We start from the raw sequence: 26,136 nt of genomic DNA, 5'->3' as shown, positions 1-26,136 counted from the left end.
GTTGCAGAACACAGGCTCTAGGCACCCGGGCTTCAGTAGTTGCAGTGCATCGGCTCAGTAGTTGTGGCTCACGGGCTCTAGAGCACAGGCTCAGTAGTTGTGGCGCACGAGCTTAGTTGCTCCGTGGCACGTGGGATCTTCCTGGACCAGGGATTGAACCTGAGTCCCCTGTATTGGCAGGCATATTCTTAACCACTGTGCCCCAGGGAAGTCCCAACAATTATTATTGAATTGTCTATTTCTTCCCTTCAGTTCTGCCTGTTTTTTTGTTTCATGTATTTGGGGCTCTGTTGTTAGGTGCATATATGTTGATAATTGTTATATCTTCTTGATGGAATGACCCTTTTATCAGTATAAAATGTCCTTTTTTATCTCTAGTAACAATTTTTGTTTTAAAGTCTATTTTATCTGATGTTAGTATAGCCATTCCAGCTCTCTGTTGGTTACTATTTGCATGGTAAATCTTTTTCCATTCATTTACTTTCAAGTTATTTGTATCTTTGAATCTAAAGGGTGTCTCCTATAGACAGCATATAATTACGTCATGTTTTTCATCTATTTTGCCTATCTCTGCCTTTTAATTGGAGTGTTTAATTAATTTACATTTAATGTAATTACTGATAAGGTAGAATTTATGCTTGTAATTTTGCTATTTGTTTTCTGTATTTCTTATGCCTTTTGTGTTCCTGTATTCCTCCATTAATGCATACTTTTGTGTTAAATAGATATTTTCCTGTGTGCCATTTTAATTCTCTTCTTGTTTCTTTTGCCATGTTTTTTAAAAAAATTATTTTCTTTGTAGTTTCCCTGGGGATTACAATTAACATTTTAATTTATACCACTCTCATTTTAATTAAAACCAATTTAATTTCAATAGTATTAAAAAAAACTTTGCCTTTTTATAGCTTTATTCCCTCACTCTGCCTTTGTGCTATTATTGTCATACAAATTACATCTTTACACATCATATGCCCATGAATATAGACGTATAATTATTGCTTGATGCAGTTATCTTTTAAATCAGATAGGAGGAAAAAAGCATTACAAATAAAAAATGCATTCACACTGTCTTTTATATTTATCTATGTAGTTACCTTTACAGGTGCTCTTTATTTCTTCATGTGAATGTGAGTTACTGTTTAGTGTCATTTCATTTCAGCCTGAAGGACTCTCTTAGTATTTCTTGTAGGAGAAGTGTGCTAGTGACAGATTATCTAAGTTTTTGCTTATCTGTGAATGTCTTAACTTTTCCTTCATTTTTGAAATATAGTTTTGAAGGATATAGAATTCTTAGTTGACAGTCTTTTTCTTTCAGTGCTTTGAATATGTTGTCCCACTGCCTTCTGGCCTCCAAGGTTTCTGATGAGAAATCAGCTGTCAGTCCTACTGAGGATCCTTTGTATGTGAAAAGTCACTTCTCTCTTACTACTTTCAAGATTCTCTCTTTGTCTTTCACTTTTATAGGTTTGCTTATGATGCGCCTAGATGTAGATCTCTATGAGTTTATCCTATTTGAAGTTCATGAGCTTCTTTGATGTACAGATTAATCTTTTTCATCAGATTTGGGAGGTTTTCAGCCATTATTCCTTCAAATATTCTTTACTTTACTTTTCTCTTTTCTCTCTCCTTTTAGGACTCCCAGTATGTGTGTGTTGACATGCTTGTGGTGTTTCACAGGCCTCTGAGGCTCCAGTAATTTTGTTTATTGTTTTCTTTCTGCTCCTCAGATTGGATAATCTCAGTCGACCTATCTTCAAATTTGCTGATTCTTTCCTCTGCCAGCTCAAATCTACTGTTGAGCCCCTGTAATGAATTTTTCATTTCAGTTATTATGTTTTTCAATTCCAGAATTTCTATTATTTTATAATTTTTATCTCTACTGATAGTTTCTATTTGTTAGAACACCATTCTTATACTTTCATTTGGTTCTTTAGACATGGTTTCCTTTAGTTCTTTGAAAATATTCCAAGTAGTTGATTTATAGTCTATTAATTCCAACATCTGGACTTCCTCAGGGACAGTGTCTACTGACTGCTTTATTTTTCTGTGTTTGGGTCATACTTTATTGTTTCTTCGCATGTCTTATAAATTTTAGTTGAAAACTGAATATCTTAAATAATATAACGTGGCAACTCTGGAAATCAGATTCCCCCTCCTCCCCAGGGTTTGCTCTTGTTGTTCTTTGGGGGGTTTTTTAGGGACTTTCCTGAACTAATTCTGTAAAGTCTATATTCTTTGCCATATATGGTCATTGAAGTCTCTGCTTTATTAGCTTAGTGGTCAACTAATGATTGGACAGATATTTCTTTAAACACCTGGATCTAGTAAGTCTCCCAGCCTTTGCTGATGGGCTCTGAGGGCACGTTGGGGCATGCCTTCAGTGTTTAGGCAGGCTGTTTACAACTTTGCCTTAGCCTTCACTTCCTGCCTGTGCAGAGCCTCAAGGTCAGCCAGAGATCCTAGGCATGCACACAGCATTATGCATATTTATGGCTTTCTAGATTCCTAGGAATATGTCAGAACTTTTCAAAGCCTCCTATGAACGTCTTATTACTCAGATTTTTCTGTTAAGTTTTGGTCAGCTTGTTGATTGTCTTAACTGTAATCGTTGCCTCAAACAGCTGCTGTGTTAAACAATTGCTGCTGATTATTTTTGAAAAGCACCCCCAAGAAAAACTGTTCACACCAGGTGAATTCTGAGTCAGGTCAAATAGACAAGTCTGGTGAATGGAGTTTTCTGGGGAAGTGCCATACAGGTCAAATAAAGATAGTTTCTGGGAATGGGGCTTTAGAGGAACTCCTACCCTGTTCTGCTTCCTCCATTGGCTGCTAGCCAGCCTGCTGTGTTTTCATCAGAATTGCAAGGGTATTGATTTTAAAATCTGTTGTGGAAGTGGGAAGAAGAGAATGGGAACAGGAAAAGTTCAAATGCCACAAAACTGAGATTCAGCCTTTTTCTTCAATAAATGCTTCCTGAATTATTGTAAACCTCTGGTCAGTTTCCAGAGTTCTGATAAAGTTGATTGTGACAATTTTTTACCAATATTCTCATTGCTTTTATGGAGGAGAGGATTTTTATGGGCCCTTACTCTGGCATTTCTGCCAACATCACCTCCAGGCATATCTTATTCTTTCCCAACCCTAGGATAATGGTATTTCAAAGCCAGGATCTGGGAGCTAGATGTACTCATTGCTACTGGAATGTCCTTGCTTCTAGATCCTCTCGTTGTGCAGAGCTTAGGAAATTTCATTATATATATATATGAAATATATACATATGAAATTTTATATATACATATATATGAAATTATATGAAATGTGTTCATACTGATACTTTTTTGGGTTTTTTTTGGCTACACCATACGGCTTGTGAGATCTTAGTTCCCCAACCAGGGATCAAGCCTGGGCCCCCAGCAGTGAAAGTGCCAAGTCCTAACCACTGAACTGCCAGGGAATTCCCCTGATACTTTCTTTTTCTTTTTTAAGAATTAAGTTGTTTTATTTCTTTATAATAAACTTATGAACAGTAGTGTGAGCAATGACTGCCTTCTTTTCATGGCATACCTGATGACGGGGAGCCAACATTATTTCTATGCTTTGTAAATTGTCATCCTCCTTGCCAAGTTTGGATCAGCCTTCCACATTGGATCCTTTGTGTTTCCAATGTCATGAAACTCCCCCAGAGTTTTGTTACTCTGAAATTTCCTGGCTGTGTCACTTCATCTGGGGCTTCTTCAGAGTTTACTTCACACACTTTCCTCCTTCCTGCATCTCTGGGAGAAGGGGGGATGTGAGCCTGAGAGGAACAGAAGCCATGGAGAGAGGGGCGCCCTTGACTGGTTCAAGATCACACGCAGGAAAATGGAGGGAGAAGGGTCTGGATTTACATGCCTTTTATCCACAGGAGGTGCCTCACCACATTGTCTCACTGTGCAGGTTGGCTCCACTGAAGGAGAAAGGGCGCAGATCAGCAAGTCACTGGAACAGCAGGAGGGAAACATTCCTACCAGTATTAGTGTGGTGTATCTGATGAAAACTGTTTTTTTCATTCTGGGCAGAAACTCACAGGATCCTCGTGATCAGCAATCAGTTGGACCAGGGAATTGGGAGGAGTTTCTTCTCTTTGAGCTAGGATCCCCGATACTTCCAATTCTAATCCAACACAACATAGGGTTCCTCCTAGCCTTCCCTCTTTCTATATTTATATTTATCTTCTCTAACATTGAGAGCCCTAGCTTCCAACATCATCAATATATTTACTCATTTGCTCAATCCTACAATACACAGAAAGTATTTTTAGAGTTTCAACACCCTTACCACTGTGAAAAACAATTGTAGTAAGGTATAGCTTGAGATTTGTTTGCCCTTTTTATGTCTTTAGATGAGGATATACAAAGTACTGTATTCAAATGTTACATGGTTTAGTTCATTTTGTCATTCAACATGGTTATATTATTCATGTTATTTCAAATATAGTTTGTTTCCCTTTATATTAAATTTTAGGTTTTTTCCCATCTATACTGACTTAATTTTATGCATTTAAATGTAATATGTTAGCATGATTCCAAAAGTTAAAATATAAAAAGGCATACACAGATAAAATTTTAAACCTACAGGAAATGGATAATTTTCTAGGGAAACACAGTTTACCAAAATCGACCCCATTTGAGCTTAACAGCCCAATTTCCATAAAAGAAATAAAGTTATTAAGGAACTACCCCCTAAAAAAGCATCAGGCCCAGATGGTTTCACAGGGGAATTCTACCAAACTGTTACAGACCAGTTAATCCCAATGCCACCTAAATTGTTACAAAGAACAGAAAATGGAGAGAAACTTCCACATTATTTTTCTAAAGCAATTATAACATTGATAACACAAAAAGAAAAGCATAGACCATTTTCAATCATAAATATCAATGCAAAAATCCTAAATAAAATATTAGCAAACAAATCCAGAACTAAATTAAGAAAATAAGATAGCATAACTGTGTAAGTAAGTTTCCTTCTTGGAATGCGAGGATGGTTTGTTATAGGTAATGTATTAATATAATACAACATATTAACAGATCTGAGGAGAAAGTCATATGATCATTTCCATAGACATTTTAAAAGCCTTTAACAAAGTTCAGCACCCATTATGATAAAATCATTCAAAAACAGAAATCAACTCATGCCTTCTTAACATAATCAAATTTGTATACCTCAATCCGAAAGTTATTATCAACTTAATAGGACAACATTGAAAGCATTTCCACTAAGGTCAGGAACAAAGCAAGGTGCCCACTGTCTCCATTCCTTTTCAACATTGTACAATACTTAGAGGTATTAGACCAATGCAGTTAGACTAGGCAAAGCAATTATAGATGCAAGAATGGGTAAAGAGGATGTAAAAATATCTCTATTAATAGATGATATGATAGTATATCTGGAAATCCCGCAGAGAACCAATAACAACTTCAAACAATAAAATAACTTAATAACATAGCAGAATATAAAATCAACATACAGAGATCAGTAGTTTTCATATACACAAATAACCAGATAGAAGAGAAAACCCCATTTAAGGTAACAACAAAAAAGATAAAATATTTCAGGATAAATTTAGCAAGGGGTGTGCAAACTTATATGAGGAAAAGTTTAAAACACTCCTGAAAGACTCAAAGGTAGACTTACACAACTGGAAAGACATTCCTTATTTGTGGATAAGATTAATTAACATCATAAAGATGTCAGTTCCCCTTCTTAGGTCTCTATTTTTAATTTATAAATACAATGTGATCCCCCAAAATATACCTATAAGCTGTTATCTGGAGCTGGACAAGTTGATAGTAGAGTTCATATGGAAAAGCAAACATGCAAGAATAGCCAGGAAAACCCTGAAAAAGAAGAGCTATGAGAGGGGACTAGCCCTACCAGCCTACAAGGAGTTTAATGCATTTGCCAGCAAACATTTTATGAAGCTTTTCTAATTTAAACAATATGATGCTGACACATGAATAGATAGACTAACAGACTAAAAGAAGAAAAATTAAAAACCCAGATTTAGATCCATGTACATATGGAAATTTAGTAGATGATAAAAGTGGCAAGCTTTGTTTTTGACATTTAAGTTCTTCATCCATCTGAAGTTGATTTACTTTTTCTGTTTCTTTTTAGCATTCTTACAAACATCTTTATTACATGTTTTCTTTAACGCTTCTCAGAGTGGTCATCACATCCATTCACTTACATTACGCTGTTCTCAATGTAGCAATCAAGTAGCACTCTTCCGAACATCTTTATTATATGTGTTCCTTGAAATTGATTTTCATATACAGTGTGAGATAGGTAGGGATCCAGTTTCATCTTTTTCCTTATAGGCAACACTTTTTTCCCCACTGATCTGGTATGCCACCTCCGTCATATCCTAAAATCCTATATATGTGTGGGGCAAGTTCAGGACTCTCTGTTCTACTCCATCGGTCACTTTCTCTATACCTGTTCCAGTGCAGTACTGTCTTAATAACTATATTTTCTCATTAATTCCTGATATCTAGTAGGGCAGACGCACCTCCTGGCTGTCTGTAGCCGTGCAGAGGCTATTTTTGTCAAGGGACAGAAAGAACAGGACTTCAGAGGCCAGGAAGAAGACAAAGTTAATGGTGGGTAATGGTGGCGAGTGGTGGCAGAAGCATTAGACTTCCCACAGGCCAGCTTGCCTCCCCTATTTCCTCTTTTGTCCCCAACCCCACTGTGCAGCATGGAGGGGCAAAAGCTAGGCGTGGATTTGTGGGAGCAGTCTTGCGCCACCCCGTACTTTGAAGCTGGAAGACACACATCAGGACTCTGGCCCCCCTACCCCATCTACTCCCATCCAGTTTGGAGACCACCAGGAATCCTCAGGGATACTCATCTCAATGTGTCTAAATAGTCACCAGTCAGGGGTGGGGCACAGGGAAGATCTTGTGAAGCACAGTTTGACTTCTTTTCACCCCGACTTCCCTAGCCTGGTGATCTACTTACATCAACTTGGTCATGCAGACCTAGAGGGTGGGGTGCTATGGGCATAAGGACTTCCCTTCCCTTGCTACCTGCACTCCAGGTGATTTGTGGCTCAGCAAATATTTGCAGAGGGTTCATGATGTGACGGGTGGAGTCCAACACCAAGGTCTCTCCGGATCCAGTCCCCTCTCTGGGCCCAGGATTCATGGTCCCTGTGCTATGAGGAAAGAGAGGGTGCTTTGGGGTGAGAATCCACAGGGTCAGGGATGTGGGGATTGTGTGAAAAGAGAGAGAGCAGGAGTGAGGGAGCAATTGAAGTAAAGAGCGAGGGAGATATGTCAAGAGGGCGGGGGTTTCTTTTTCTTCCCTTTCTTTTTTTTAACTTATTATTTTTTTATTGAAGTATAGTTGGCTTACAATATTATATTAGTTTCAGGTGTGCAACATAGTGATTCACAATTTTTATTGATTATACTCCATTTACAGTTATTATAAAATATTGGCTATATTCTCTGTGCTGTACAGTATATTCTTGTAGCTTATGGGGTTTTGTTTTGAAGGGCCAATTTCACTGAGGTATAACAAGTTCGGAAAAGGGGACATATCATAAGAGTACAGCTCATTGAATTTTCACAAAGTGAACACACTCCTGTCTTCTGCACCCAGATCAAGAAACACAACACAAACCAGACAGATCCCTAGCACAGTTAGAAGCTGGTGGTCTTTGGGAGGCTTGAGGGGGTGGTGGGGGGAGGTTGATGGGCTTAGATTTGTTTGTGATGTTGAAGGAGGTGAAGCGTCCCCAGCCCACGGTGGCTGAATAGAAGTCTGGGTCCAAGGCCAGAGGCTGTTGTACAGGAAGATTCAATAGCAGATATCAGGTCACCGGGGAAGACAGCCAAGTTCATGGCTTCATGTTCTTCTTGCCAGTGCTCAGATAAACAGAGGTCCCTCCACGGACACTGTGCAAGGTTGAGACTCAGGTATGTGGCTTTGTGGGGGTGGCAGGGAGGCACCTGGGGGTGGTTGGGCAGGGCACTCCTCCACTCGCTTCTCCTCATAGCTTCTGCTCCTGGAAGAGAAGGGCCACAGACGCTAAGGATAGGCAGGGGAGCCAGGGACCCATGAAAGGGAATAGCAAACAACGAGGAAACAAAGAGGAGTGGGGAGCAGAGAGGAAAGAAGAGAGCGAGGAGAGGGCGCAGGAGCGGGGGGAGGGATAGAACACGGAGAAGGAGCAGGGGCAGGGGACCAGGAGAGGAAGTAGGGCCCAGCAAACAGGAACAGGGAGCAGAAAGAACAGGGCAGAGCTGGAGCTGTGGCTGCAGGCATACCTGAGGGGCACACTCAAGGCCCCGGGCATCCTTACCTGTAGATATTCAAGATACCTCCTGACATACTCCTCCCCGAGCCCCTTCCAAGGCTACACAACTCAGTGCAGGTTCCCATCCCTCAAAGAGCCTAGAGGGGATGGATGCCATGTCCTGATGGTCAGTAAAGTGTGACCAGATGTCATTTGGCTGGGACAGATTGTGATCCCCAGGTGGTCAGCCCCAAAGACCCAGGACATTATGGGTCAGGGACAGAATTTGCTGTGGTTGGCTGAAATCAAGAGCACAGTATCCTGTGGTTGGGGGTATTTGGTAGAAGAATGCCCCAGGGAGGGGCACTTTGTTCCAGGGCTGGGACAGAGCCGGAAGTCTGAGGATGAGGAGTCCATGCAGGGTGGGGACAGGCTGGCTGACCTGAGATAAGGAATTCCTAGAAGAAAACTTCTCCCCATGGATGTCACCACCACTGTTCTTGGTGGGTGTGTAGATAGATACAACCACATTGCTCTTTATATTTGGGTACTTTCATGACCCAGAGTTTCAGGACCCCTTTCAGGACGTTGATTGTCTGTGAGGGGGGGAAAGAGAGAGGGACACTGGGACTGAAGAGCATTTATGGGGTGAGGGGCTGGGTCTTAGTATTGCATCATTAGCTTTTGGATCTCAAAGACCCACCCTATTCCCTCAGTCAGAGCAAGGTAGGGGCTTGTATTTTGGTGGGGAGGTGGGTACAGGGAAGAGGTGAGCAGGGTGCCCTGGTTACTTGAACTCATAATGCCTCATGGTCTCAGTGAGAAGACCCAGGAATTAAGCCACAAGGACTAAGGGTGGGAGTAATGTGTCAGGGGACCCCTTGGGGTTCAAACATTCAAGATTTTCCCTGTCCCCAAGACTCTTGGGAAAAAAAGGTTTGCAGAGCAACTACCATCCAGGTTCAACCACCTCAAGGGGCTTTATTCACCCTTCTGGAACCTCACTGTGAGTCCCTGCATCAGAGGCTTCTCTGAGGTCTACCCAGACTTACCCACGTCTGAGTTACAATAAACAGTATGAGGGCCAGCCCAAGGGTGGTCAGGGACAGAGCCAGGAGCAAAGCAGGGGCCAGCAGGAAGTCGGAACTCATGGCAAGGACCTGGAGACACAGTGGGGGTGGAGGGAGTCGAAGCATGACTTTTCCCTGGCCCAGCTCACCCCCAATCAGGAGACGATTCAGGGAACATTTAATTAACACTACTACTTTCCAGGGACCTGGGGTCAGGGGAGGCCCCCATGGTGTGGTGGGGGGAAAGGACACTGAGACTGGGCCTCTGGTACCAGTGGCCCCACCTCCATTCATCAGAGCTGTAACTCTCCACAGAGGTTCAGCAGGAGGCCCAAGCTCAGTGGTGGATAAATAGTCAACAACAGGGAGGTGCGGCCTGGGCATTCCTGCCCATTTGAACCCTCTATTTTACTCTTATAAGAGATCATGTCTTTAGCCTTCTATTAGAGTGGGGATTGGTATTTGGGGCGTGTCTGGGGTTCTCACAGCTTCTCATGCAGACTTTCAACTAATCTCTTTTTTAAACTCCACCTTCACGCCTACATCCAGAGAGAGCTTGTGCCCTAATCATTTCCTTTGGTGGGCGCTCTACAGTATAACTGGGGTTGGTCCTCAGATTTCACCACTACTGGCATAGGAAGTGTCCAAGGCTGGAGAGTGAGACGTAGGTGTCAGTATTGATAAAAAGGAAGGGTTGTTCGTATAGAAATCTACCTCTTCATCTGTCATTGGGGGGTGTGGAGAGATGTTTCAACATATAGGGTAATATATTGGGAGCTGTTCCAGCAGGGAGATTTTCCAACTAGAGATATCTAAGGATGGGGAAATGTCAATGGGGGAAGTCAATCAAGAGGGGCTGTATGGATGGATGGGGTTTTATGAATGGAAAGATTTTTAAAGTCGGCTTATCAATGAGCTAGATATCAATGGTGGGTATTTCTGAATAGGAAGATTGACAGTGAGAGCATTTTGATGGGCATGTCTGAATGGGGAGATATGCCAGTAGAATACATGGGAAGATTTGTCAGTAGAGGTTGTCAGTGAGAATTATGTCATAGAAAGGTATTTATGAATAGAGAGATCTGTCAACTGAGTGGTCATAGGAGATGTGCCAATGGATCGGGTAATTATGAAGAGAGATATTTGTCACTGGGGTCCATGAGTGGGTGATAGATTACTTCTGGGTATTTGTGAATGGAGATATTTGTCAATGCGGGGGGTCTTCAATGGAGATATGTCAATGGGATATTTATGAATAAAGAGGGTAGCTCAACAGAGGTATTTGTTAGTGGGGTGTTTGTGAAAGAGGTATTTGTACAGTGAAGAGAGGGGACTTTTCAAAGGAAAGATTTACCAAGGGCTTAGAGATTTGTCACCTGTAGTTTTGGCAACAGTAGAGATTTATAAATGTGGTGATTTGTCCACAGTGAGGACTTCATAGTGGGGAATGTTATCACTGGGGAGAGGGGTTGCCCTCAGAAGTCTTTTTAAATGTTGGTATTTTGAAGTGGGGTGATTTGCACATTGGGAAGCAGTGTAAAAGTATCATAGTAATAAGAAAAAACAAATGAGCATATTAAATATTTGTAACATCTGTGGGGGAGATTATCAGGATCACGAGTTAAACTAAGGTTTCCAGGGTGCATTCAGTTATTACTACTGATATTATACATTATTTCCAATATTGTAAATTATCATTCCTGACATTAAATGTGATTTTCAATATTGTAAATAATCATTAGTGAGAAGAATGATCACTACTAAAGTTATACATTAAATTACATTTATCTTACTACTACTAACCAATACTTGTAAGTGCTATGTGCCTAACACAGTTCCAGGCACTTTACATGTAAAGTTACATTGTCCCTAGGAGTTAGGCATTTGTTTTATACCAATTTTACAGATGTGGAAACTGAGGCATAAAGAGGTAATGTGATTTCCCCAAGGTCTCAGAGCTAGTACATGGAAGGGGCAGGATTTGACTGCAAATGACCTGGCTCTAGTGTTTAGGCTCTTAACCACTACACTACACTGCCAGTCTAGAAATTAATATCACTGTTAGTAATCTTACACAGGAAGTTATTGTTATGAGAGTTTCATGTGTTTTGACCCCCCCCCCAAAATACCCAATGAACGAATGCACCCATAAATCATCCTCCAACCCTAGCACAGACCTCGGAAGGATTCTGGGTAGGGAGTTTGAGACCCATTTTTTCAGGGAGAAGTACTGAGGCTCGGGTGAGGGAAGGGCCAGCCCCCAGGCTACCCATGGAGCTGGACCCCATGCTGCACACCTCACAGGACTGCTACCCCCTCGTGCTTTCTCTCAGCCATCAGAGATGCTCTTCCAAGCAGAGATTGACACACAGACACATGGAATGTGGGGGTGAGGGGTAAATCACTTCACTCACTGTAGTGGATTTTCTAGAAGAGTGATGAGGGGTGTAGTGACCCCAAGACTACAGATCTCCTGCCAGGAGCTCCTGCCGGGGTCTGGGGGAGGTGGCCTTGTATGTTCTAAATTCTGTGAAGAGGGCTGCTGTTGGGCCTGGCGGTCAGCCCCGTGAAGCGTTGAGTCCTGATCCAGGGCACTACCTGCAGGTGGACAGGTCGGCAGGAGAACCGTCTCCACACCAGGCTCCATCCTTCTTCTGCCACTTTCTCCTTCACCTTCCTCCCAGGGGTTAAAATAGCAGAGCGCTCAGGGAAGAAGCCCTGGCGTCAGGGACCAGTGTAAGAGTACAGGGTATGGTGAACTGTCAGGAGCTGCCAGACTCTTGCAGGCAGTTGAGCCAATAGCGACAAGGCCACCAGGGCCCAGGTCCTTCCCTTACACTTGTACCCATCAGTGGAAGCTGCCATTTGCCCCTTTCGGTGGACAGGGTTCAGATCCTCCCAGGGCATATCAACATGTAGATACTGACATAGAAATTGTTGCTGGACGTATCTGCACAAGCAGCCACTGGGTGCTCAAAATCCACACATCCCTGGGACATACCTTAGACCCTGGCAGAACCTTCCAGGAGTGCAAAAGGACAGGGACCACAGAGGATCCAGGGGGCCACGCTTGGTGACCCAGAATGTCCTGGAGGAGACCTGGGTTCCTATTGGTAGCACCAGTAGGTAGTCTGATGGGAGGGAATTTGGGGGTCTTTTCCTTCAACAAAGATCTCTGTAAAGAGGATTCAGGTCAACAGGACACTTGAGTGTTCCACTGAATGTTTGCACCAATCTGAAAGCCCAGTTCCCACTTCAGTCAGGACCTTTGGAGTGTAAGGGGTAGGCACCAGGGACTGGGAAGAGCCCAGAGGGGCCTGGGCCCGGCTGTGTGAGCAGGAAGGCCTGAGGAAGGGAGTGTTTGGAGGGTCTCTCACTCAGATTTCATGGGGGAAGATAAAGCAGAAAGGTGAGGCTCGAGTCTAAAGGCCTCAGTTTTGGTGAAGGGACAGCTGTGTAGGGGAAGGGGGGGCGGTGCTAACGTGCCTGGTTGGTCCTGATTTTGAACACTACATGTACTTCACTGCGTCAGAGTTGGTCAAAGGAGTGAGGGGAGGAGAAATAGGGAAGAGGGGAGAAGGGCAGAGCTTGGGGGTTTCCAGATCACACCTTCTCCCCATCTCTCCTTTTCTCCAAACGAACACTTCCAAGGAATCTCCCACAGGCTGTGGGTGGGAGACCAGGGCTACTCTTTCTTCCAGAGTCCCTGGCTCGGTTATGTTGATGGGGGGCCTCTGGGCCCCCTGGGAGTCTCCTCTTTCACTCAAGTCAGACTCACAGTACAAAACCTAAGGGTGGGGACAGTAACACCCACAGGTTCGGATGGGGTAAAATATCCTCCCTGAATGACATCAGGACCACACCCGAGGCAAGGAGGAGAGCCGTTTACTGATTGATAGGGCATTTGTCAATGAGCTGGTCAACTGGAGGGATTTGTGAATAGCGGAATCTGCCAGTGAGGTAGTGATTTGGCAGCAGTGGGATAATTTATGAACTAGAAAGCTCAATGCAAATAGGAATTACAAATTAGTCTGGTAAAATGCTTTTAAGCGTTGAGTAGAGAGATTATCCAATAAGCCGTGGTTGATAAGGCAGGTTAAATTACCATTACTGATGTTGCAGGCGCCAGCACTAATGCCAATGTAGAGAATTATTACCAATACCTCAAATTTTATGTAAAATATAAAAAGCATTTGACACCCCTCACCCCCTCAGCATTGGTCCCAGGACGCTCGCACCAGGTCGTCTGACATAGGTTTGTTCCCAGACACTACACAGGGACACTGCCTGCTGAGTGGTAGTTCTTTATTTCATTGTCTTGGAGAAAGAAAGGCGGGAGTGGAAATGGGGGTGAACACTGTGCAGGCTTCAGCTTCCGCTGAAGGGGCAGGATTCAGGCCATCCGGGGCCGCAAGGACTGCCAGGTGCACATCCCTGGCTCCCGGGGCAGGCAGGCAAGGTGGCGGCTCTGGAAGCCCTTGTCAGAGCCCGTGAGGAGCTGGTCCGTCCACAAGCAATGAGTGTCACTCTGCAGTTTGCAGGGGATGGATGAACAGGGAAACACCTGGAGGAGGGGAGGGAGACACATCTCTGAGGGCTTCTCCTCCTGCCCCTACCTCCCCTCCGGAGGAGAACTTTCTGCTCCTCAGCTTTTAATTTGGAGCTGCTGGGGAGACCTGTTGTCACCCCACCTGGGTACAGACTCAAGAACACTCCCTCCCATCGTGGGGCACCGTCATTGGGCTTGAGGAGGTGACAGCAGTCCAGGGAAAGGATCAGCTTCCCGGAATGGTGGTGGGGGAACAGTCAGGCAGGTCTCCTGGGGACCTGTCCCATTGGATAGGGAACAGCTGGCAGTAGCAGGGAACAACCGGTGGGCACGGAACTTAAGCATAAGGAGATGTGGGGCTCAGAGATAGTCACTGGGGTCAGAGGACATTCAGGGCCATCAGGGAGCAGTCTTGGAACAGTCAGAGTGGCCGAGCAGTCACAAGGGGGAGTCAGAGGGACAGGAAGCAGCCAGAAAGTCCAGGAAACAGAGAATTCCCAGGAACAAGCAGAATGTCCAAGGGAACGGTCTCAGATTTGAGGGAACAGCAGGAGAGATCAGGGACATCCCTAGGGTTTGGGAAGCAGCCATAGGGACAAGGAATAGTCAGAGGGAACCAAAAACAAGCCATGGTTTGGGGAAGAGCCCAAGGACTGCTCTCCAGGTGGCGGGCAAGGTCCAGGCACTCACTGTGCATTCCTCACAGCCTGTAGCATAGGTCTTGGTGAAGCCCTGGCGCTGAGCGGAGCTCAGACTGTTCCAAGGAGCCACGAAACTGCAGGTGGTGATGTACAGGTTCCCGTTCGACAGTTGTCCTGCGGGGGGGGGGGGGGGGGTCAACAGGCAGATTCTGATTGGCTGGGCCAGGGACAGAGTGGTGCCAGATTGGTTTCCCAGGACCACAGACCCCGCTGGGCAAAGCCCCAGCCTTCTGATAGGCTGAAATTGGGGCGGTCCCCATTTCAACTGGGACCATTCCCACAGAGCCTCTCCTCCCTCCCTTGCAGTTGCCAGGCAGCATCGGAGGGGTGTCGTGGCACAGGGCGATGGGGCGGGGCCTCACCAGCTATGAGAAACTCCTCACTGCGGTTCTGGGACCTGTGGAAGTATCCGCAGACGCTCTCCATGGCGGCGGTGTAGATGAACCGGATGTCAGAGGCATCCCCCAAGGCATTGAACCCTTTGAACATCTGTCAATGGATGAGGGGAAGAATCTTTTACTGACATAATCCTCCCACTCCACATTCTTCCGTGAAGTCGTATAGCACTCTGATATCACAGCTAATTTCCTCGCCAAACCGGTGGCCAAAGTCTTTTATTTTGACAGGGAGGAAGATTTTAGGAACTGCCGGGGGAAGGGGCAGGAGGGATACCTTGGTCATCTTGATCTCGTAACGCTGGTATAAGGAGGTCAGGTTGACTTCTGCAGTCCCCACAAATTTGGCCCTGATGACTACAGGAGAAGAGGGGAAAAAAACGAGTCAAAGGGACTGCATGAGCCAATAAAAATAATCACAATAATAATACTAGCAAAGCACATACTTAAATAGGGATTGCTGGATGCCAGACAGCACCCTAGCGATTTATACATTGGTTAATTGCTTCACCTGTATGTTGGTGCCTACTCTTAGCCAAGCACTGCTTCAAGCCTCTTTCACATATTCATCATGTGTTCGTTCACTCAACAAATATTTTGCAGCGCCTGCTCTGTGCCAGGCACTGTTCTTGGTGTCAGGGACATAACAGTGAACAAAACACAGAAATCCGTTCCTTGTGGAGCTCACATTCTAGCCAGGGGAAGAGAGACTAAACACAAGCAAAATAATTAAGTATATAGGAAGTTAGACGGTATTAAGTGTGATGGGGAACTTCAGAGCTGGGTGAGGGGGATCAGGAGTAGTAGGGGACAGGGGTTCAAGTTTTGAACAGGGTGGTCAGGGAAGGCCACCCTGAGAAGGTGACATTTAAGGCAGCCACCCATGTGGATACCTGGGGGAATGGGTATACCAGGCAGAGGAAGTAGACAGTACAAAGGCCCTGAGGTGGGATTGGGCCTTGAGTAATCACGGAAGTGTGAGGATGGCAGAGCGAGGATGGCAGAGCGGCTAAAGCAGAGTCAGTGTGGGGCTGAGTGGAATTGTTCTAGAGGTAGGCACCATCGTGAACCCCACTGGACTGAGAGGGAAACCGAAGCCCAGAGTGTGTGGGCAGGGTGGATACACTCACCGAGGTCGGAGCTGCAGAAGGCCGTCTGTGGGTGGGGTGGGACGCAGGTACAGGCTCGGCTGGGGACTGTCAGCCACAGCAGCAACAGGATGCCAGAGGCCAGGGGTGCAAAGGGGGCCATGGTGCGTTCTGTGGGGGTGGGGGAGGAGGGTTCAGAGGGCCCCCAGCTCAGCCGATCCATGTACCTGGGCAGGCCTCCCACCCCATTCTACCCCCCACACACACCGGGTTGGGGAGTTTGGGGATTTTAAGGGGCTTGGGGATTTGAGAGCCCAAGGGAGTTTAGGGGGGTAGGGAGTCAGGGGAGTTTAGGAGTTGTGGAGTTTGAGGGATTTAGGGGACTAGGTGAGTGGGGGAGTTATGGGGCTGTAGCGTTTGGGGAATAAGGGGGCTGGGGAGTTTGAGAATTTAAGAGTGTTGAAGAAGTCGGAAGGTTGAGGAGTTGGGGCTGAGGAATTTGGGCTTTGGGGAGCTGGAGGAGTTTTCGGGGAGGTTGGGAGTTTGGGGGTTGCGCATATTGAGAGGTGGAGGAGGTGGGGGAGTTGAGGGAAGTTGAGGAATTTGGAGGAGGTTGGGGATTTAGGGAGTTGAGGGAGTTTGGGGGCTTAAGGGGGTGGGAGTGCCTGAGGGATTTGGGTTCAGAGGAAGCTTTGAGTTTAGGGTTTGGGAGGCTGGGGATTGGGAGGCTGGGGGAGTTTAGGGAGCATCAGGGGTTTGGGTTGCTGGGGGACAGGGAGGGAATTTAGAGGAGCTGGCAGCTTGGGAGGCATCTGACATTAAGGGCTCATGGCTTTCGGGGAGCTGAGGATGGATGCCAGGGGTTCAAAGGAATTTGGAGTGTCGGGACTGGGGGAGCAGTTCCAGCCCCCCACCCTCTTCCCCTGGACCAGCCTAGGCTCCCGGTACCCGCTGGCCAGGCTGAGCAGCCGAGTATCATCAGGCAGGAAAGCTCCAGCCCAGTTCCAGGCCCTGCGGGCCGCCCAAGCCCCTACCTACCTCTGGTGTAGCCTCTCTGGGCGCTGGGTCTTCGGCGATGGCGGCAGGGCTGGAGCAGCGGAGGATAAATATCCAAGCGAGGGGCGGGGTGGCAGCTGGTAGGAAACCACAGGCCTCCAGGCTTCCTGGATGCATTACTCATCCGCCCACCCTCCGTGGAGGCCAAGGGGCGGGCCCTGGGCTGCCGAAAAGGAGATGCACCCTCCTCCTCTCCCTCCCCCTGAGCCTCGCCCTGACCACCCCCCTCCCCCATCTCCACGTCAGGCACCAGTCCCTCCAGGCGGTCTCATGGAGGGCTTACAGGCAGGATTCCACCCAGTGCAATTCCCTAAAGTCTCCAAAATCTATCCGATCACCCACATCCCCGAAAATCCCCATGGCTAAAGCCCAAATTAGTTCATTCCTTCAATAAGCATTTCTTGTGCACCTACTGTTTTGGGGGGGGGGCGGTGAGCGGCAGAGAGCAAACAAGTAGAAGCAGTGGAGGGAGGTAGGGCAGGTGAATGGAGGAAGGATACAAGGTGGGGAAACTGAGGCACGGAGAGGTTAAGTGATTTATCCAAGGTCACAGTTAATAAGTGGCAGAACTGGGATTGGAACTCAGGTGACCTGGATGGAGCCAGAGCCTGGGTCTTAACCCTTCTCAAAAAAAAAAAACCACAGGCAAATAGTCAGCATTTATATAGCACCAACTGTGTACCGGGCGGCACTCGGCATAATTTATTTCACTTAAAGCTTACGATAAGCCTCTGAGATGGTTATCGGTATTATTCCCATTTCCCAGACAGGCATAAAGGAATTGAAGAACTTTCCCAGGACCACAGGGCATGGCTGGGATTTGAACCTAGGCTAACTGGCACCAGGATCTTAACCCACGCTGGGCACAGTCCTGGCAAGCGGGGAGGTCGCTGGTGAATGAATGAGCATTGGGGTGGGGGGAGTTGAATGGTGGTGAAAGAGGCCAGTGAGTCAGTAGAAAACTGATCCCCTCCCATCCTGCCCTGCCCCTTCCCCACCAACCCTCCCACGCCCCTGGTGGGGATCAGCGTGAGGCAATCTCTGTCCACCAGCTTCCAGATGCTGCCTGAATCTTCCCTGGCGTCCTGGGAAAGGGCTCTGAGGGCCGATTAACATCCTTGGTTAGGTCAGGGAGGACAGGCCAATAATAATAATGATGATGATAGTGATGATAGGAGCCACTTATGGAGCGCTTACTGTGTACTGTGCCCTGAAGCCTTTGTGTAGTTCTCTCATCCAATCCCCATCACCCCCTTGCTAATTAAGCTTGATTAACTCAGAGTGGCTAGCACAACCATCACCACCAACACTACCACCAAAACAGAAACTACCACCAGCACTACAAAGTGCTTACTATTACTATGTATCAAACACGGCTCTAAAATCTTTGGAAATACTTTATCTGTCAGTCAGTCCCGATTACCTCCTTGTTAATTAATATTGGCTAATCTAGGGATATTAAACCGATAATAATAATAGTGCCCAACACCTTTTGAGGATGGAGGCTTCCTGTGTGCCAGATACTGTGCTAAGCATTTTGCCCGAAATAACTAATGTGTTCCTCACAACATCTGTGAGTTAGAGACTGTTCGTGTTCTCATTATACCAGTGAGGAAAATGAGATACACAAAGGGGTCAAGTGATCTGCCCAGGAAGGAGAGTGAAGAAATGACTCTGTTGCGGGGGTGGGCAGGACCAGATAAGAGGGAAGAGAAGTAAACCAGGAATTTGGAGGAGCTGACTGTGAAAGTGGGAAATGAGAGTGAATGAGGGGTGGGCCTAAGTCGGTGGTGGAGGCGAAGGGAGAAGTGAGGGCAGGGGAAGTCCCGCTGCAGCATCATGACTTTGAAACCTGAGTCAGCATAGAGTTTTGCCCACTGTCTACATGTGAGGGGTTGTGTGAACCCGGGTTATCGTGCAGGTTTTGAAACTGGTGGGGTTTCATGGACCGGTGTCTGGCTGTATGGCCACCTGGCGAGCTGGATGGGTGTGGGGGGCGTGGGGTCCAGCTGGGTGTGCACAGCAGACACCTGGCAGTCCCCACACACACCGACTGCTTGGGCCTGATTGTACCCTTTATACAGATCAGGAAACTGAGGCCCAGAGAGGGTTAAGTGACCTGCCTGGGGTTGAACATGGCCTTAGGAAGAGGAGAGGCCAAGATTCAAACCTAGGGTTGGCCAGGGGACCCCAGTGTTCAGAGCTCCCTGCATGCACACATGTGTGGGCACACGCATACACATATACACAGTGTTGTGTTCAGGCTCAGGTCCAGAGAAAACAAGGAAGGTTTATGAAAAGAGTCTAAAAACCTCGGGGCGGGGGGCGGTGTGCGTGTGTGCTTGCACACAGTTTCCTGCTGTGTCTCTGCCTCTGAGAGTTGCCTGTGTGCCTTTAGGTGGTGTGTGCCCCTCTGTGGTGTGTGTGTGTACTTGAGTGTACCTGAGCCCAGTATGGTTTTTTTGTTGGTTTTTTTTTTTATTGTATTATTTATTTATTATTTTTCGCTGCATTGGGTCTTCGCTGCTGCGCGCGGGCTTTCTCTAGTTGTGGCAAGCGGGGGCTACTCTTCGTTGCGGTGCGTGGGGCTTCTCATTGCAGTAGCTTCTCTTGTTGCGGAGCACGGGCTCTAGGCGCATGGGCTTCAGTTGTGGCACGCAGGCTCAGTAGTTGTGGCACGCAGGCTCAGTAGTTGTGGCACGTGGGCTCAGTAGTTGTGGCACGTGGGCTCAGTAGTTGTGGCTCACGGGCTCTAGAGCGCAGGCTCAGTAGTTGTGGCGCACGGAGCTTAGCTGCTCCGCGGCATGTGGGATCTTCCCGGAACAGGGCTCAAACCCGTGTCCCCTGCATTGGCAGGTGGATGACTAACCACTGTGGCATCAGGGAAGTCCTGAGCCCATTATGCTTTCTGCTGCTTCTGGAGTTGTGCCTGCCCCTGTAAAGCAGGTCTGGGTTGCGAATGGAATTGAGGATGTGCTATCACCTCTGTGATCTGCGTGTGTGCCTGTTACGTCATCTGCCATTTCAGCCTGGTTTCCCTGGAATGCTAATCAGAGCATCCTGGTAACAACTCAGTGCCTCTCAGCGCCCCATCATGACGCCAGTCATTTGGGAAATGAGGAAGGTGGGGGGGCGTGCAGAGGGAGGGTGAGGCCTGAAGGTCAATCGGTCACCCTGACCCTGCGGACTTCCTGTGCCTGTCGGGAACTGGGAACCGCCACCGCCCCAGCAGCCCCTCCGGGAATGCCATCCTCTACCCTGTCACCCCTGTCGGCACAGAGGAGGGAGGGCAAAGCCCTGCATGTGCATCCATGTATGGTGGCGCTGGGGTCGGCCAACTAGGTCCCCTCTACTCCACCCAGGGTTGGGGGAGACGAGGTATCCCCACGCCTGGATGTGAGTGTGTGTGCATGTACACACCCTGGGGTGTTGTCCATGTACTTAGGAGGTTCTGGGTGTCTCTGGTTGTGTGCATGCCTCTCCATCTGTATATATGGCAAGGCACGTTTTTTGTGTGTGCGTCCCTGCATACACTTTGCGTGTGCCCAGGAGTATGAGTCTCTGTGTTGTGGGTCTCGGTGGTTCTGTGAATACCTAGAAGTGTGAATACCTAGAAGTGTGTATACCTGTCCATGTGGTGTGGGTCCTTCTGTTTGTTGTGCGTAGGCCTAGGAGCGTTGCATGTGTATCTGTCAGTGTTGAATACGTGCCCAGTTCTGTTGTGTGTGCCTGTCAGAGTTGTGTGTGCCTCTGCATTCTGTGGCTGTGCCTCTGAGGGTTGTTCGTCTCTGTGTTGCATGGATAACCTTCGTGTTGCGTGTCCCTCTGTTACGTGGATTTGGGTGAGAGGAGGAGGGCTGTGTGTATGTCTCTGCCCAAAAGTGTTGATTGCGTGTCTACAAGTGTTGAGTGTGTGCTGCTGGGCTGGCTGGCTGGCTGTGAGGGTCTCTGTGCAGCCACACAGCAAGGCAGGCTCCGGAACCGGTGTCGGTGGTGGATCTTTCCATCGCGTGGGTCTCAGCATGTGTGGGAAGCTCTGGGTTTGGCTGTGTAGATCTGAGTTCTGAGGGTTTGTGTGTCTCTGGGTTGTATATGTGTGTGGAGGAGACACACACAAGGCCTGGCTGAGGGGTCCAGTTGCTACATGCTCGCCACTACGCCCCCACGCACACGCATCACACACTCACTGCTCTATCATCCATTCACTGTAAAAACAAACTTTCCCTTTTCCGGAAAAGTCCCCCACCCCTATCCCATGCCTCTGCCCAGGAAAGCAGAGGCGGGAAGTCTGGGACTTGGGGGTGGTGGAGGGAGGGACAGGCAGGCAGGGCTCTGGGTTCAATTCTGGGCGCCGAGGTACTGTGTGACCCCCAGCTGCCGGCTGGCTGTCTCTGACCCACCTCTTCTGGGAAAATCGCTCTCAGTGTGGCTCCCGCTGGATGGGCTCCCCTCAGCGCCACCCCCAGCCATGGCTGTCAGCCCTTCTTCCCTGACCATGCTCTCCCTTTCCACCCTACCAGCTCAGCAGCACAACGTACCCTGTGGTTGTGAAGATGGGGCACGCACACTCTGGGATGGGTAAGGTAAGTCCCCGGGTGGGCTTTGTATGTGCGTGCTTGTAAATGATGCATGTTCCTGGCATCGTGCGGATATAAGAACAGGCATACCTCGTTTTATTGCACTTCGCTTTATTGCGCTTCACAGATACTACATTTTTTTTTTACAAATTGAAGGTTCGTGACAACCCTGGGTTGTCAGATGATGGTTAGCATCTTTTAGCAATAAAGTCTTTTTAAGTTAAGGTATGTACATTGTTTTTCTTAGACACTTAGATGTATTGCACACTTAACAGATTACAGTATAAGCATAACTTTTATATGCACTGGGAAACCAAAAAGTTTGTGTGACTTGCTTTATTGTGACCTTCGCTTTATTGCGGTGGTCCAGAACTGAACCCACAGTATCTCCGAGAAGGTACGCCTGTTAGAAGTATATTGTGTATTCAGTGCACACAATAATTCTGTATAATTGTGTCGTTTATCTATTTGTATTTTTCCTCATATTCTTACATTTTGGTGGCCCAATTTTCTATCATGCGTTCAGCCAGTTTTGTGTGTCCTGTTATTTTGTTAGTGTATCCAGCACTGTGTCTGTGTATAGGCAGGCCTCTGTGTTGAACACACACTACATCATCTTTTACATTCAAGGGTCTTGGGGTCCTGTATGCTGTCCACCCATCTGATTTTGTCTGTGTGTCCGTAGAAAGCAGACTTGTAATTTGTATGTTTGAGTGTGTCCATGCTTCTGTATGTTTATATATTGTGTGTACAATTGATTTTGTCTGGGTGCCCACATGCATATACTGTATATACACACAATTTTCCCACAGCTTTACTGAGATATAATTCACATACCATACAACTTAACCATTTAAAGTAAACAAGTCTAAAAGTCGGGTTTTGTGTGTTCACAGAGTTGTAGACGCCCAATTTGGTGTCTGTGTGTACATGTGAAAACCAGGAGACCCAGAATTAATGCATGCTTGAGTGCCTTGGGGTGTCCACCAAATTTCTGTGCACTCACCACACCTGTGTCATTTGCCCTAAGGCACCCCGACTGCCGCCCCCTCCTGACCGGGCCCTGCTCCCCACCCCACTCCCACAGGTCAAGGTGGACAACCAGCACGACTTCCAGGACATCGCGAGTGTCGTGGCACTGACCAAGACATATGCCACTGCCGAGCCCTTCATTGATGCCAAATACGATGTGCGCGTCCAGAAGATTGGGCAGAACTACAAGGCCTACATGTGAGTAAGGAGACCAAGGCCTGGGTAGGGGTCCCCTGCCCTGCCTTGTGCAGCCCAGGCCCCCCAAGCCTCTCTCCTGTCTCCTCTTACTCTCCAGGAGGACGTCAGTGTCAGGAAACTGGAAGACCAACACCGGCTCTGCGATGCTCGAGCAGATTGCCATGTCTGACAGGTGGGCGGCCTGAACTCGGGCTTGGGGGGTAGAAGTGTGGCCGCCCAGACCAGGCACTGACGGGCTTCCTTGCCTTGTGTCCTGGCAGGTACAAGCTGTGGGTGGACACGTGCTCAGAGATCTTTGGGGGACTGGACATCTGCGCAGTGGAAGCGCTGCATGGCAAGGACGGAAGGGACCACATCATTGAGGTAGGAGCACCCCAGAATTTGGTGGGGGCACAGAGCGGGGAGCAGGTGCAGGGCAGCAACACTGTGAAGCACGCCAGGGCCTAGAAAGCCCTCAGCGAATGGCAATATGTAAAACTGTAAAGTGCCTTGTGAACCGGGACATCCCTGGCAAATGGCAAAATACTTACTAAATTCTAAACTGCTCTGTGAACTTGGACATCTTTAGTGAAGCGCAAAACACTTGTTAAGCTGTTAACGTCCTCTGTGAACTGAGACATTCTGGTGAATGACCAAGCACTTAGTAATCTTTAAAGTGTTCTGTGAATTTGTACTTGGCCAACAGCAAAGTACTTCGTAAGCTACAAAGAACTTTATAGAGAGTGGTGGTTGATACTAAAGCATTCTGTAAACTGTAAAGTACCTTAGGAAGGTACTGCTTAGTGAACAGCAAAGTGCTTCATAAAATTATTTTAAAGAGGAGCTCTGTAAACTGGGAAATCCTCATTATTGAAGCAAAGCGCTTTCAAAATTCTAAAGCTCTTTATAAGCAGCAGTGTCCCCGGTAAACAGTAAAGCAATCTGCAAACTGTAAAATACCTTGAAAATTCAGAGTGCATGGTAAACGGTAGCGCTTTATACATGGTAAAGCATCGTGTAAACAGTGGTGCCCTTTGCAAAGCACTTTCCAAAGTCTAAACACGCCATATATGTAACAGTCCTTTGTAAAGGGCAAGGAGCTTTGTAAACTGTAAAGTACCATGTAAACCACAAAGTTCTTTGTAAAACACAGAGCACCGAGCAAACTATAAAGCAGGGATTGGCAAACGTTTTCTGTCGAGGCCAGACGGTGCGTATCTTAGGCTTTGTGGGCCATCCGGTCGCTACTGCAGCTCCTCAGTTCTGCAAGAGCAGCCACAGACGATACGGCAAGAAAGTAAGGGTGGCTGTGTTCCCATGAAACTTGGTTTATGGACAATGAAATTTAAACTTCATTTAATTTTCACGTCATGAAATCTTTTGATTTTTTTTCAATCATTAAAAAATGTAAAACCCATCCTTAGCTCCGGGGCCTGGGGCTGCACAGAAACAGGTGCTGGGCCGGATTTGGCCAGTAGGCCCTCATTAGCTCACCCCTGCTAGTCTGTCCTAAGCTGTAAGGTATCTCGTAAAAGGCAAGCCTTCCCCACACTGCATAATCGGTGCTTCTCATACTGAAGTTGGTTTCCTGAGCAGCCGCCAGTCATGCCTTTTCCCAACTTAAAGCACTTCGTCATCGTCACCCTCCCATGCACTTCCTGCTTCTCTCCTCACTGGATCCCTTCTCCTCCCCCAGGTGGTGGGCTCCTCCATGCCACTCATCGGTGACCACCAGGATGAAGACAAGCAACTCATCGTAGAGCTTGTGGTCAACAAGATGACCCAGGCCCTGCCCCGGCAGCGGCAGCGGGATGCCTCTCCCGGCAGGGGCTCCCACAGCCAGGTCAGGCCCCTGGCTCTGGCCCTTGGAGGCTAGTGGCGGGCAGGCCAGCCCTTGGTCATACTGTGTCACAGAGCTGATAATCAGCAGGCTAGGGGTATCGCCAGGACGCACATGTGTCGCAGCAGTTACCAACTATTTTAAAAAATGATAAATAGCTACTACCCTGACTTCCCTGAGTGCCTCCTGACCCCTCCCCTGGGAGTGAGTCCCGCACCCCACAACCTGCCATCCCCTCAGCTCAGCCACAAATGCGGCAACACCCAGCACACAGGGAACCCATGTCATTCTGATTGGCTGATGCTCCACCGGCTGGTAACTATTTTTAACCTCTCCTGCTCCACTCCTCTGCCGCAGACTCCGTCCCCAGGGGCCCTGCCCTTGGGCCGCCAGACCTCCCAGCAGCCCGCGGGGCCCCCAGCTCAGCAACGACCCCCGCCACAGGGTAAGTGAGGGGCCAGCTTCCTGGGCCCCGACCCCACCGGCAGCCCCCCACCTCTCACTTGCTCGCTCTCACGTGTGCACTTTCTCTCTGTCCCTCAGGCGGCCCTCCACAGCCGGGCCCAGGCCCCCAACGCCAGGGACCCCCGTTGCAGCAGCGCCCGACCCCGCAGGGTCAGCAGCACCTTTCGGGCCTTGGACCCCCAGCTGGCAGCCCCCTGCCCCAGCGCCTACCGAGTCCCACATCAGCGCCCCAGCAGCCTGCGTCCCAGGCCACACCGCTGCCCCAGGGTCAAGGCCGCCAATCCCGGCCAGTGGCGGGAGGCCCCGGGGCACCTCCAGCAGCCCGCCCGCCGGCCTCCCCCTCTCCCCAGCGCCAGGCAGGCCCCCCACAGGCTACTCGTCAGACATCGGCCTCTGGTCAGGCTCCGCCAAAGGCCTCAGGGGCTCCACCGGGTGGTCAGCAGCGCCAGGGCCCACCCCAGAAACCCCCAGGCCCTGCCGGCCCCACACGCCAGGCCAGCCAGGCGGGTCCCATGCCCCGCACTGGGCCACCCACCACGCAGCAGCCTCGACCCAGTGGCTCGGGCCCCGCTGGACGTCCCACCAAGCCACAGCTGGCCCAGAAACCCAGCCAGGACGTGCCGCCACCTGCCACCGCCGCTGCCGGGGGACCCCCACACCCCCAGCTCAAGTAAGGGGATCCCACAGCAGCCCTCACCTTGCTGCTCACAGAATGCGCTCCTGCACCTGGAGGGCAGCCCCAGCTCCCAGGCTCCTCAGACCCAGGTCCTACACAGCTCTCTCTCCAGTTCCAGTCTGGGCCAGACCCCTCCCAGTTCACAGAGGCTCCTGCCCTCCATCCCAGAGAAACCCCCTTTGAAGTGCAGAATCCTCCCAGTAGGTCCTGGGAAAGCCCCCCAGCC

General features: G+C 48.3%; 2 protein-coding genes across 3 annotated transcripts in view; one reads left to right on the top strand and one right to left on the bottom strand.

Annotated features, from left to right (window-relative positions):
• Window positions 1-26,136, top strand: part of SYN1 (synapsin I) — a 43,174-nt gene that overhangs the window by 15,250 nt on the left and 1,788 nt on the right. For both annotated transcript variants that reach the window (XM_082378158.1, XM_082378157.1), the window contains exons 6-12: window positions 21,664-21,726; window positions 22,808-22,950; window positions 23,048-23,122; window positions 23,211-23,313; window positions 24,626-24,772; window positions 25,127-25,214; window positions 25,313-25,904. In XM_082378158.1, the coding sequence (XP_082234284.1) occupies window positions 21,664-21,726; window positions 22,808-22,950; window positions 23,048-23,122; window positions 23,211-23,313; window positions 24,626-24,772; window positions 25,127-25,214; window positions 25,313-25,904 (1,211 nt within the window). The remainder of the gene's footprint in view (window positions 1-21,663; window positions 21,727-22,807; window positions 22,951-23,047; window positions 23,123-23,210; window positions 23,314-24,625; window positions 24,773-25,126; window positions 25,215-25,312; window positions 25,905-26,136) is intronic.
• TIMP1 (TIMP metallopeptidase inhibitor 1) lies at window positions 13,645-17,279 on the bottom strand. The gene is made up of 6 exons (XM_082378241.1): window positions 17,126-17,279; window positions 16,130-16,258; window positions 15,277-15,356; window positions 14,967-15,093; window positions 14,594-14,718; window positions 13,645-13,918 (listed from the first exon to the last, which is right to left on the bottom strand). The coding sequence occupies exons 1-6, from the start codon at window positions 17,265-17,267 to the stop codon at window positions 13,748-13,750; spliced, it is 774 nt and encodes a 257-aa protein (XP_082234367.1). The 5' UTR covers window positions 17,268-17,279; the 3' UTR covers window positions 13,645-13,747.

This window comes from Balaenoptera borealis (assembly GCF_965194805.1).
Source record: "Balaenoptera borealis genome assembly, chromosome: X".
Lineage (NCBI taxonomy): Eukaryota > Metazoa > Chordata > Mammalia > Artiodactyla > Balaenopteridae > Balaenoptera > Balaenoptera borealis.
This window is presented reverse-complemented; position numbering and strand designations above follow the sequence as displayed.

Coding starts and splice junctions, on each gene's coding strand:
- TIMP1 (XM_082378241.1), bottom strand. CDS start 17,267: ATGAGTAATGCATCCAGGAAGCCTGGAGGCCTGTGGTTTCCTACCAGC. Junction 15,357..16,129: donor CTTCTGCAGCTCCGACCTCG/GTGAGTGTATCC, acceptor CTTCTCCTGTAG/TCATCAGGGCCAAATTTGTG. Junction 14,719..14,966: donor TGAGGAGTTTCTCATAGCTG/GTGAGGCCCCGC, acceptor CCCCCCCCGCAG/GACAACTGTCGAACGGGAAC.